The sequence below is a fragment of the Pseudopipra pipra genome, chromosome 3, assembly GCF_036250125.1.
Source record: "Pseudopipra pipra isolate bDixPip1 chromosome 3, bDixPip1.hap1, whole genome shotgun sequence".
Classification (NCBI taxonomy): domain Eukaryota; kingdom Metazoa; phylum Chordata; class Aves; order Passeriformes; family Pipridae; genus Pseudopipra; species Pseudopipra pipra.
The window spans coordinates 90,777,530-90,790,353 of NC_087551.1; the positions used below are offsets into that span (position 1 = coordinate 90,777,530).

General features: G+C 36.0%; 1 protein-coding gene across 20 annotated transcripts in view; it reads left to right on the forward strand.

Annotated features, from left to right (window-relative positions):
* Positions 1–12,824, forward strand: part of KHDRBS2 (KH RNA binding domain containing, signal transduction associated 2) — a 735,331-nt gene that overhangs the window by 355,862 nt on the left and 366,645 nt on the right. For 11 of the 20 annotated variants that reach the window (XR_010429445.1, XR_010429429.1, XR_010429432.1 and 8 more), the window contains one exon: positions 3,492–4,232. The exons of 1 other annotated variant lie outside the window; for it this stretch is intronic. Coding sequence is in view for 1 of the 19 variants with exons in the window: in XM_064650303.1 (XP_064506373.1) it covers positions 9,807–9,811 (5 nt within the window). In the remaining 18 variants the exon portion in view is untranslated. Of the gene's footprint in view, positions 1–3,491; positions 4,233–9,806; positions 10,063–12,824 lie in introns of those variants that run through there. 8 more of the 20 variants (XR_010429428.1, XR_010429436.1, XR_010429441.1 and 5 more) reach the window with 4 other exon arrangements.

A 12,824-nucleotide genomic window follows, 5' to 3' on the forward strand; every position in this document is an offset into this window, starting at 1 on the left:
AATCCAATTAGTATTGCCACCTTTCTTGCTTCCTTTCTGTCTTTCTGATAATGCATATACATTGCACAGGATGTCTCCTGAGTTTGAAATTAAAATGTCTTTTTTGGACTTCACTATGGAAAAATGTCTAAAATTGGGCAATAACACATGCAGTTCCAAAGTCTTCCATAATGCACAGTTGACCAGCCATTAAAGAAATAGATTTTTTTCTTCAAGGCCTCATTTAGGGAGCAGAGCTGCTACTGCTAGAACAGTAAACCCAATTTTGTCTTTCAGATACTCTTCTGAAATGCCTATCTCCCACATATAGCTGCAGTTTCCTGTCCTTTCTGTTACCCAACCTTTGCTAATCGTGGCTCCAGTGGAGTTGATATGAGATGTGTACATAGGTTTTTGCAACTTAATAATGCCAGTCTTCATGGACTGTGAAGAAAATTAAGCAGACAGAACCAGCACACAGTATAAAGAGATTGTGGTTACAATCCTAATCCAGGCTGGAGATTCAGTCCATGCACTTTCATTCCCTTGTAAAGTAATATTTAATATGCATCTCCACAGATGTAGGCTCTGAATGTCTCCTCTAATGTACTTCTGAACGTGTCATTTTAAGATGACTATTTTTAACATAGTGCAGTAAAGGACTTTCAAAAGATAATTACAGGTTCAAAGGCTTCAGTTGGGACAGCAATTCCTGAGTACAAGCAACTGAATTCTCTTAGTTATTCACTAGTCAAATGCACTAAGAAAGTTAGAAGGGCAGGAATCTCAAGATGGAAATGAAAGTTGGAAACACAAAGTGAGAGAAGATGGAATACTTTTTTCTCTGAAAAATAAAAAACTGTGTGTCTCTGATGCTACCAAGCAGGTCCAACTGAAATTCAGACAAGGGGCAAAGGATACTGTACTTTCATAACAGTGCTTGCATAGAAAGTACCCATAAAGGCTCAGGGAATACCAGTTGCTTCAAAATCAGGTGACAATGCAGACTTAACAGGATGACTTGGAGCAGCTCCTGAAAACTCCTGTGCCCAAACATGAACAGAAAGCTAGATGTTAGCCCAGAAAGTTTTCTTGCCAGGGCAACAGATTTTTGTAACAGATTTCATGCCTATATGAAGTTAAAGCCTTCGAACTGAACCTGGCTTTTGGCTTGTTTGCTTCCCTTTAAGCAGTGGTCACGTTCAGGCTGGTAATGAATGCATCATTTCCCAGAGTATTAAAATAGGCAACAAATTATTAGTGTTTATATAAGTAAATAACACAGGTCGGAATCACTCTTTTATAAGGGTTTAAAACTAAAACCATCAGCGTGAACCACTTTCATCTCTCAGGAAATGGAGCACAGGATAAATACTACGTGTGTTGGGAGTGCGTTAGATATTCACCTTTCACTTTTGCATGGTGGATTTGGTGAAATAAGCAATTAACACTGATAAACTGAGGACCTCTTGCAAGTGATGGTATGGACCCAGGAAGAGATGGCCTGTTGGATAACCAGTGCCAAACCTAAGCTAAGGTGAAAACTTTGGAATATCAGTGGGTTACAAATGTAGGAATAGGTTCCCAGGAAAGAATAACTGTGCCAACAGAGAAAGTTCCTCCCCTGTCTCGAGAATTTGATGTCTCATTTTCATCTTAAAGGGGAAGAATTTACTTTTTCTTTTTATAAAATGTCACATCATTTTAGAGTTCGTGTGAAATGTTGAGAAGAGTAGGTTCCTCTAGAAGATTACAGTGGGGTTTGCTGTGTTCATTCTTATTGATGGGTTAGGGAGTAATGTTTTCACAGGAATAATTGTTCCCATTGCACATAAACACATATTTATGATATGTATTAGATGCAATTCAGTTCAGTGCTTGCTAGTCATTAGGCTTAGTGACTTGTTCAAGCTCATTTTGCATTTTTAAAAAAATTGTTTTCCTCTGAACTCTTCTGGTTTTGCTTGTTTCAAAATTAAATTAATAGTAAGATTTTCATCAATAGGGAGCACTGACAGTTTAGCCACTATAACTTTGCATGCATTTTATATGCAGATTAAAGCACATTTTTGGGCTATAAATCAATCTAATATTGTAATTGTGCTTCCCATTCAACTGTTCACTGTTTCTTGGACATCTGTTACGCATTGAGCAGCTGCTTCTATTGGGATGAACCCAGTGGCTTCTAGATATTATTTATGAATCCAGTGAATTTAAATTCAAGGAATATATATTATAATCCAGATTTCTGAAGTACATCTTTCCACATTTTGTCAAAATGCATGTTGGCATATCAGTTATTTCTGTTGCCCACTTTAACATAATCTCTGAAATTTCTTAACTGTCTTTTCAGATCTATCCTACTTATATTTTTGTGTACTTCCTATATTGAAATTTCACTTTTAGTCATATTCTCATACCTCAATTAAAGTATATTCAGCATCAAACTTTATATGAATACCAAGGTGGTGCGATATTAGTCTTTTAATATGGCTTTCCAGTCATTCCTATTGCTTGTTATCAGTCTCATCCAGCTTTTTAACTTCTTACAATCAGCCTTGGTCCAGAGATATTTTTAAGTTATGACAACAATGACATAGTACAGAGAGCAAGATTTTTTTTTTATGACTGGTTGTTTAACTGGTAGTTGAGTGGAAAGTATTTTGAATACTTTCTATGACAGCTGTATCTATGAAACGAGAAAGAATTATATCTCTGCAGAACACCACAGAAGAGGGTACGAGGACTGTGAGACTTCTGCAGACTCATCTAATGCATCATATAGTGACAACACTGGAAAAAAAGATCCTGAATTAGACAGAAAAATGTTATCTATGTTTGCTGCTCTTGTGGTCCAGACCACCTTCTCAGAATTTCTACTCAGTCTGTACCCCAGAAATATTTTCTGTAATATTGCAGTATGTTTAGCATTCTCTTAAATATACTTTTGAGTAAAAAACTGTTAATTTACAAATATTAGTGAACTGCAGAAAATCATTCAGCTCATCCCAGTATATGTGGATTCAGCTGGCAGAATGAGTAAAGTGTTACAATACCATGGAAAATAATTCGCTTAGAGAATATAATGTATATGCTTCAGAGGTACACAAACCTCAGCAGAATACTGCATATTCCTGTCCTGTCAACAAAAGGGCAGGTATTTCCATCACATGGAAAATGATTGGCACAACTAGCTCTCTGTGAGAATCTGAAAAAGGAACAGCAAAACTGATTTTGTCAAGGACAAAAGGAGAATGAAGGGCAACACAAGAGGAGACAGTAATACATTTAGGCATTTACTTAAAAAGATTTGAATTATCCTGATCTGAGCAAAGGACAGTTAAGACTGATATATGTAATTACCCTGAAAAATAAATATGAGAACTCATTTAAGCTTTTTACTAAAACCGCAAAGGCTTGACTTACCATAAGCTATAAGAGATGTCATTAAATCATCAGCCTTTAAGAATAACTGCCTGTTGTGGTTTCTGAGATGCTCCTTTCTCTACCAGTACTCTGAGTAATTGTGTACAACTCCAAGAATTGATACCTGTAAGGAAGTTCCAGTGTCAGACAGACAAAGAAAGTAAAATATAAAAAAAGGTAAGCAATCCTGTTCACATCAGTGGGTCTTATCATAGTTGTATAGGTTGTAAGATTTGTCTCTGAAGTCATACTATGCTAATATGAGAGTACAGAAGACAATTTAATAAATGGGCTACATCAAGTCAGTTCATTGGTGTTCTGTGGAGTGTAGTCTGTGTACCAATAAAAATCTCCATGATTTTTATTAATTCCATTGAAGTAGCACGCCACCTCCAAATATTTATAGAGATCAAGCAGACTCACTTCAGGACAAGCCCTTCATACATACCAGAGGTACCATTTCCTGAAATGTAAACAGTTGGCATCTGCTGTACCCTAATCCCTAAATCAGAAACATAAATGTTTGGATTAACAAAAAATGGAAAGCCTTACTCTTTGTTGTTGACCTCCTAGTACATATTTTTTGACTTTCAATGTTACGTACGTGACTAGCATTCTTTATCCAGGACTGGAAATGAAGTGACTTTTTGGTGCAGTGACTTTTTGGCATAGTGACCACAAAGGACAGCAATGATCAAATTCAAGCCAACACGAACCCTCACTGATGCTCACCAACTTCAGGAGATTTGAAATCAAGCCTTCAGTTCAATGTTACACATGTGATGCAGCTGTGTGATGATGCACATGTGATGAGGCAAGTAAGATTTCATACTCTTAAGAATCAGAGAAATAAAAGGATATTTATTTTACCCCTTTAAAAGAGTATATGGATCTGATACCAGAAAAGGTTGAGGAAATATAAAACATAAGCTTATCATTGAAATCTATTTGGGTTTTCTACACAGAGATTTTTAGCACCCCACTGCACCAGAGACAAAGTGTTTAATAACTGTTAAGTGTTTTAGCACAGACCTGGAATTTCTGTCTGTCATATTTGCAGTGCATATATATGTAATACAGAATGGAGATACACAGAATGGAGATATACAGAATATTCCATTGTACAAACTAAAGCTATAACACTGAGCAAACTGCTTTAACCATAGTGCTCCTTCTGAAGTCACGCTCCAGCCACGGCTCCCAGCCTCATGCCAGGGGCTCCAAAAGTTGGAGCTTCTCCAGGACCACAGCAGGAGATCAGGGAACTAAGTGCTCTGGGTCAACCTGCCTAGTGAGGGGGGGGTCCTGCAGCCTCTGCTCCTAAAGGTAGTGGATTGGGAACTGCAAATTGGAGCTGTCAGTGATGTCCCTGAACCAGCACTTCTTCAGAGCCTGAGGTGCTCACCAGGTGTTGCCTTTGGCAAGATGACAGGGTAAACAGTCATATTTCCTCTGAATTCTGCCTCACTTTACACACAGTCGTGACAGGTATTCAGTGTACACTCAATTTTTTTTGGATTCCACATATCTATTTGGCTGGGAAGCAAGTTATAAGTAAGTTTCAGAGAAGACTGGAATTGTCCACATAAAAATGTTTGATGCATTGAAATGGCTATGAAACAATAAAAAATAAAATCAGTAAAATACACCTACATGAAATTTCAATTGTTTTAGTAAGTTCTTTTCATGGTCTATTTTCATGTTCTTCATTTCTGGAAAAAAGTGGATTTCATTATACTCTGCAAGAATAAAGGAAGTCTTTCAGATTTGTTGTCAGGTTACATATTAAATTTTAGGTCTGTGCATTAGAATTTTCATACAACTCCAAAATTATCAAAATAATTACTTCTTGTCTATGCAAATATGCAGGGTTAGCTCTCATTCCTACCCTGTCATAAGAAATCCAAAATTCTAGGCAGTATAAAAAATGTACCTTGAACCCTATTGTCAATATTCGCCTATTTTCCTTCTTACAACAGAATGTAATTTTGACAGACAACCCTTTAACCCTGGGGTAAAGGAAAGTAGCTCTTGCCATGTTGAATAATGAGCTGTGTAAATTTCAGCTGATGGGGATCTATTCTGTGCCTCCAACAGGACAAAAAGCTATTTCTAGTGGTTGTGACTTTTATTATCAATAATTTTAAATAACCCATAAACTGACATAATTCAGGGAAAATCTTACTTTTTCTTTACCTTTACTCTTGCCAAAAAGGTCTTAGAAAACAATATCAAATCATATTGTATTATGGCCATCACCTTGACACTAGAATTTACATAATACAGTGCATTTGTATTTATAGTTTGTACAGTAGGACATTTGGCCCTTGCTTTTATTATTCTACTGTCATGTAATTCATATCTTTCCAGATTTTGTCACCAAGTTACTTACTCACCTGAGCAAGATCAAAAAAGTAAGGCCTGAACCTCTTTCATTGTTGACATGAAATGAATATAGGAGTTGAGAATGCTGCTCTGGCTGTGGGTGTCTGTGTCTGCACATACCCATATGCCATCCTGGACTGTGTGACAGGCAAGCAGGACACAAACGTGGATGAAAAAAATACCTTTGATTTCTGATCTGAGAGATTGTCTGTAACAGCCACAATACTGGCATAGAGCATCTCAAACCTTGGATCATCTCAAAACTTGGAAACTAGTCTCTATTGCAGAATGTTATTTGTACTTCTTGCAAGGCAAAAAAGAGTTCTTCCTAATTTCACAAAATGCAAAGTATGGCCAATCACAGCCACCATTAGTAGGATCTCTTCAGGTTCTTACCTTTGTTGTTGTTGTTTGAATTTTTATTTGTGAATATTAAAGCCACATTTTTTGTGAAAAACTTATGAATAGTATTTGTAGACTTGCAAGTGTACCTTGGAATTCTTATTCATTTGTATTTTAAGTAACCAAGTTTATTTCATCATTATTGTGCAGTTTGACTACCTGTATTCGTAAGATGTACTTGCATGCCACTTTGATGAGTACTGCAAGGTTAGCAAATACCCAGCAGAAATTAAAAGGCTTGTTTTCTATCAAAAGGGGTCAGTGACCATGGACTGCTTCATTGTTTATGAAAAATAAAGTAAATTTGCATCAAATAAAAGTAAATATGAGTATGTAGTGGCTTTCCAAGCAAGCATAAAGTGGGATTTGGAGAACTGAGTCTTAAGAAACTTGCTTGACATCTAACTTCAAACAAAAATTGGATATGTAAATTGGATATGTCTTCTTGCTACCAGAAAATCTATTCAGCTACCAGGAAAGCTCAGTCCTATAGGATACATATATAGTTAATGTCTTAAGAGAAAAGGCTGAGCTACCTAATCTTTGAGAAAATTTAAAAAAACCCCAAAATTTTAAAAGGCAGAAAAGAAATCAGAAGGAAAAAAAAGAAAAGGGGGGGAAAAAAAGGAAAAATAAGAAAAACCTTACTGTTATAATCCATTAATAAAATTAAATTAGTTTTCATGGGTTTGTCTTACTGGTAAAATATTAAGGGGCACAAAAAATGTTTCATAAACACAGTGAGATTTCCTGTCATGCAAAATCCCTGTCCTTTCTTCAAGGGTCTGGCAAGAAAACTGAGTTTTCTACTTAAATTTTACTTTTCGAGTAAAACTGTCATTAATTACTGTTGTCGAAATGACACATCTCAATTTTACACAATTGTTTAATTAGACTCCACTCTTTCTTCCTTCTCATTTTGAATGGTACTTGTTATTCTGTGAACTCTGTTTTCACAGTTCCATGAAAACAAAACATAAAATCAATCATGTTGAAGTTTATGTAGGCTTAATATTAGGAAAAAAAGCAAAGTGCCTAGCCCTGCTGTCGATAAAATGTATTTATGTAATTCTCCATGTAGCACTTTGAATAAGGAAACTGACAGCAATCTCAATCTGAGAAGAGGAAGAGCCATATGGCTCCATTGTATGGGTGGCTAGTTTTATAATAACTTAAAAAAATACTTTCATGATCCTTAAACAGATTCAGATTACCACATGTAAATGGGCAAAGTAGCCATGCGCAGTGCTGGGGAGTTCCATTTTTTTATCCATGTACTGCCCAGTTAGGAAAGCATGCCAAGGATTGCAGTTTATCAAGAAAGAGGAGAAATGTTTCGCCCAAGGAATCTCTAGGTTCAGCAGGAGGTTCTCATGGTTTGTGTGGTTACTTGAGGTTAGACTACATAATTAGTTCATACATGTAATCTTTAGTGCCTCTTATAAGAATGCCCTTGAAGGCAACCTCAGGCAGAACAGGACAGTGGATGGTGATGTGCCACACTGCTATTTCTAGACACTAGAAAAGGTTTTAAATTCACATTTTGGTGACTATATGTGTGTGTGCATGTGCCTGGCAAACCCCACGTGTATCCATATGAATACTAGATCTCTGAAAGGTTCTTAAATTACTTGCTTTGGCATTGCTACTTCCTTTTGTTACTGAGCTGTCTATATGAATTGAAAGTGAGAAAATAGTACAGTATCTAGCTTCATTGTAAACCCTTCCTGATTGATGACTTGCCTTCTCCTGGGACCCAGCATTATAGCAGAAACCAACTGGTGTAATCTGCAGCTAAAACTACTTATTGGAGTTCTGTGTCTTTTCTAGGGAAACATTAATACTAATGTTCAGGCTCAGGGAAAAAATGTATTAAGGAAGTGTGTTATACACAGAACTTTAGGCTATTGCTCTTCTTGATGATACTAATCTGTTTTCCTACAGAGAATCATGTGAATTGTTACCTATCATTGCATCCCCACGTTCATCTCTTAATGCTTATGGGTGTGTTACAAACCACTTAAAAGAAATTCACTGCCCAGACTAGGCAGTTTCCTCTGTTACAACAATATATTTTTACTATTGTGTCTTTTCATTTGATAAGTGCTAATAGAGAGATTCTTACCTAGTGCTTTTAAAATGCTTCCTGATCTACACAGACAGGAAAAGTAAACAACAGTTAAGAAATTGCTCTGATAGATAGACCAATCTCTCAGGGGCATTCATAACATCGACACCAACACTGAGTTATTCTCTCTCAGGAGCACCATTAGCAGTCATTTTATCACCACCAAGTGTGTATGTAATTCTGTAACATCAGTACCAAGGCTGGGCAGTTCTCCTGGTCAGAGGTTAAACTGTAGGCAAAACCACTTCACTGTTGAAAAAAAAGTAGAAACCAGCCTAAAGTGCTAAACTTGCAGTTCAAAGTCTCATTAATATGGACATTTACAGATAACAGAATTAAACTGTGAACACAAGGGAGTAGTGTACTAACTTATTTTTAATTGTATACAAAGGGGCAACTTGTGTCTTATTTTTTGGTTTGATTAATAGTTTATATTGGTTTGAGTCTGTTTTAATCCTGAGTTAGCCACAAAAGTAATAGTTTTGAGGACACAGTGTCACTATAGATGTAAGTTGGATGTGAACTATGAGCGGGATGCTATTTGAAGACAAATCTAATCTTTGTAAGAGTAAATAAGTAAATAGTATTCAGACATTGGCACAGATTTTTCATTCACGACATTTGTGAAACTTACTGGAAAGCCATATGACATTATGGTTTGTTAAAAAGGATGTGAAAAATCAAAAAGATGTACAGAAAAAGGTTCTTAAAATTAGGGAAAATGTACTAACACTGAAACACAAAATAAATTCTTGGCTATTGATTCAGTCAAGAGAGGACTGAGAAGTTACTTGACTACAGCCTTCAGGTACCTACAGGCAAAAAGGATTTTTGACAGTTAAGAGCTCTCTAATTCAGGAGTAAGGAATGTGTAATTAGCTGGAGCCAAGAATTCCAGTCTGTTCCCCCCTCACCAAATTAACAGTGAGAGCTTTAAACCATTGGAGCAATCTGTCGGTCAGAAAGATATCCAACATCTCATACAGAAGCAACAGAGGTTGATATTTTGGGACCACGCAGGATGTTAGACTAGACAATAATGTATAACTTTTTCTGCCCTTAATATCTATTTCTGAATTTAAGAATCTAAATCAATAAAAATTAAAAAGGTCAACAGAATCTGGCCCTCAGTCACATATATTTTATCATTTAATTGCATTTCCATTTGAGGATTATAATTCAGTTCTCTTATGACTTCATCGCAGAAACTTTTCTGCAGGATCCCAGAAATAGAGTCTGTCTTATTCTCATGATTAAACTTTCAACCAAATAAAAGCTCTTCAGCTTGTGACTCTGCATTAGCATGTGAAAAATTTAAATAAACATTATTTTAGCTTCTTTTGTTATGAGCGAACACAGCAATGATACAGCACACAAAGTGTTAATATTTGTTATAGCCCTTGAGCTATACAATTGTGTAGTTTTGTTTTGATCATGCTTGATATGCTGTGTCTTGACTAGGTCTTCTTTCATTCTATTTCTACAGGTTAGTGAAACTTTAATCAAGAAAAAAAAAATCTAATGAACAGCAATTGGAAACACAGCACTTGGAAAGGTCAAAATGGTACATTACATCCTCATTATCCAAAAGAACAGATGAGTTTAATATCCTGGCAGCATTTTCCTGTGAAGAAGATATTAAACAAGAACTGAAAATGGCATGAGGTTCCCTCTTCCTTTCCTATGACTAAGATTGTAACAAGGTGATGAAACTATACAGAATAAATCTCTTTCTGCTTTAATGGTCAAGGCTGTGGATTCTGTCTAGATTTCAAAAACCCAAGCCAGCCAAGGAGTCAACACATGCTGTTTGGCTCAGGATATTTACAACATGCTTTCCTGCTTGTAGGACCCATTTTCCATTAATATTTTCTAGTCTTAAACATGGGAAGATATGTTAACAGGAGGTACACAGTACAATAAGTTTTGCCACATACATGAACTGCAACAAAAAACGCACTGCATCTGCATGGCTGAAAAAGTAGGTTTTTCAGCTTCTGTTTGAATAATCTAACAGCAAAGATAATGTATTCCAACACACAACACATTGCATGTATCCTGCTTTGGAAAGTCCCTGAAGGTATGGAACTATTTGAAGGCAAAGGAACTTGTAGTATATCCCATAGGTTATTAACAATTCGATTAATATAAGAACTGTAAGAATATGCTAGCTTAAATCACTATCTGCATGAAGACTCTTCTTTTTATATGTATAAGGGGAGAAAACACCTTCTGGAACTGAGTGTTGTATTTTAATGCTAAAAAACATCACCAGGGTCCTCATGTAAAATGTTATTATAGCAACTGAACAAATCCTGTGCTTAAAAATAAAAAAATTTAGTATAAGAGATGCACCTGTATTAGTATTATTACAAGTTAGATATTAAAGATATTAATAATTATTAAAGAAAACATTTTATATTATTCCAAAAGATAGAAGGCTGGCTGAAGTGGACCTACATGGATTTGCACAAGCTCACAATTAGAAATCATGCCAAATGTCTTTTTCCCACACTATATTATATTTGAATAAAAATACTTCTCCATGGTACATTACATGCAACATCTTGCTGAGAAGAGGTATTCTGCTTTGGTCAAGAGAGAGAAAATGAGCATATCCAAAATATGTTTTCAATATCTCAAATGGATGTATATGTATGTATGTACTTGATCTTTTCCTTAGGTGTTTTTATTTTTCACTGAAGACTGTAAATGTATTTTTCATCATTTGTTTTGCAACCATAAAGTAGGATAGTTTTTCAATGCATTGGCAACGTGCAACCTATTTTGAAACTTCAAAGGTTTTGCAAAACTACAGACAAAAATCCCTAATGGGTGTTCATTTCATAAACTGAAATGAACCAAAACTGATGTTTTCTGTGTGTCTAGAAAAAATCCACTAGATATATGTTTCTATCAAGTTCTTTGTGATTTAGGTACTAGTCCTTGAAACGGGAATGACTACAAATAGCTCTTTTCTGCTTCCTAACCAAATATATTGGCCATCAAATACGCAGCCCACAGAAAATAATAAACAAAACTGGTTTTTCAGTTCCTAATTATTATTCACAATATAAATATCTGAATTTTTATAATTTGAATTACTAAGAACTCTTGATCATATATATTTTTGTTATGAAAAAATAAAATATATGCTGTTGTATCCATTTTTTAAAAGCTCATGTTTAGGAAATGACTAAGTAGAGAATCCAGGGTGTTGAGGGAGAGACTCAATGTGTAGTCATACAAACAATTCCAGGCTTTCTCACAGAGTGAGTTCAATATATCAGATGAAAGCAGTGGTGTTTGTTACACTCTTTTCAGTTCACTCTTGATTATGTAAAATGTTGTTACTGTGTCACACACTGTTTAACATGGGGAAGACCTTGAACATGTTATATGTCCTTATTATTCTATGAAATGGATTTTTTTTCCACTAGGTGATCACAGTCATTCTTTTTTTAAAAACTACCAAAATAATCAAGTACATCTTATGAACCAATACAGAAGTTTGACGATGTACTTTAGGAGACACCTCCTTCCTTCACTTACCTTCAATAACTAATGTGGTTGTTGGGCATTTCCATTAAGTCTTTCTTCAGTGAGGACGGTGAAGAGTAGGAGTTGTGTGTAAAATATTGGACCTATGAACCATGAGAACTTCTCAAAGGAAAGTATCTCTGAAGTATATTCATTAAATTGACAGCAGACGAAAAAAAAAGATGTGGCTGATGGAAAGGTGTCATACTGAAGCAAGATCACATAAGAGACATCAAAGCATAACAGACCACAGACAGTGCACACATTCCCACACATAGGATTTTGCACCAGGACTTGCTGGTTCATTGTAATCCCAGTAATAAGGACACTCAGATGCTGTGAAATACAGCTTAAAATACCATCCATTGCAGCTAACACTGATGCCGTAAGGTCCATCTGGTTTTTTGATTTTCCTAATTTTGTAAGTTTTATAAGTAGTTAAGTAGAAGTAGATTTTAGAAGTAGCTATATTATATCCCTCACCATTTAGCACAATAGTTTACACATTCCTCAAACCTCTTACCCCATTCTGTGTTCCCCATATCAATTCTACCCCTGAATTCCAGTAGAAGATGTTTGGTCTTTTGTCAAGGCAGGCCTCTTCTGTTTGAGGACATCTAATCCTGGCCTGAACCGCAAGAGAACAGTCAAGAACTAGATGACCGTGTACCGTTTGTGCTCTGAAGAAGATGAAGATGATGAAGAAAAGCCCCCAGACCCAGTTCCCTGGGGGTGGGCCAGGGGGTGGACCAGGGCAAAAGCTACAGGATGGATAAAATTGGATTGGTCGGACAGTATTATAAAATGTAACATCTCAGGCACGGCCGGCGCACATGTCTTGCGATCTTTATGCCTAGGCACAAATTAAACCCTTTTCTTATCTCATCCTCAATTAACTGCTCTGAAGTTTTTTTTCTCAGCACCGATTAGGCATCACTCTACAGAAATAAAGAGGTTAGCACAG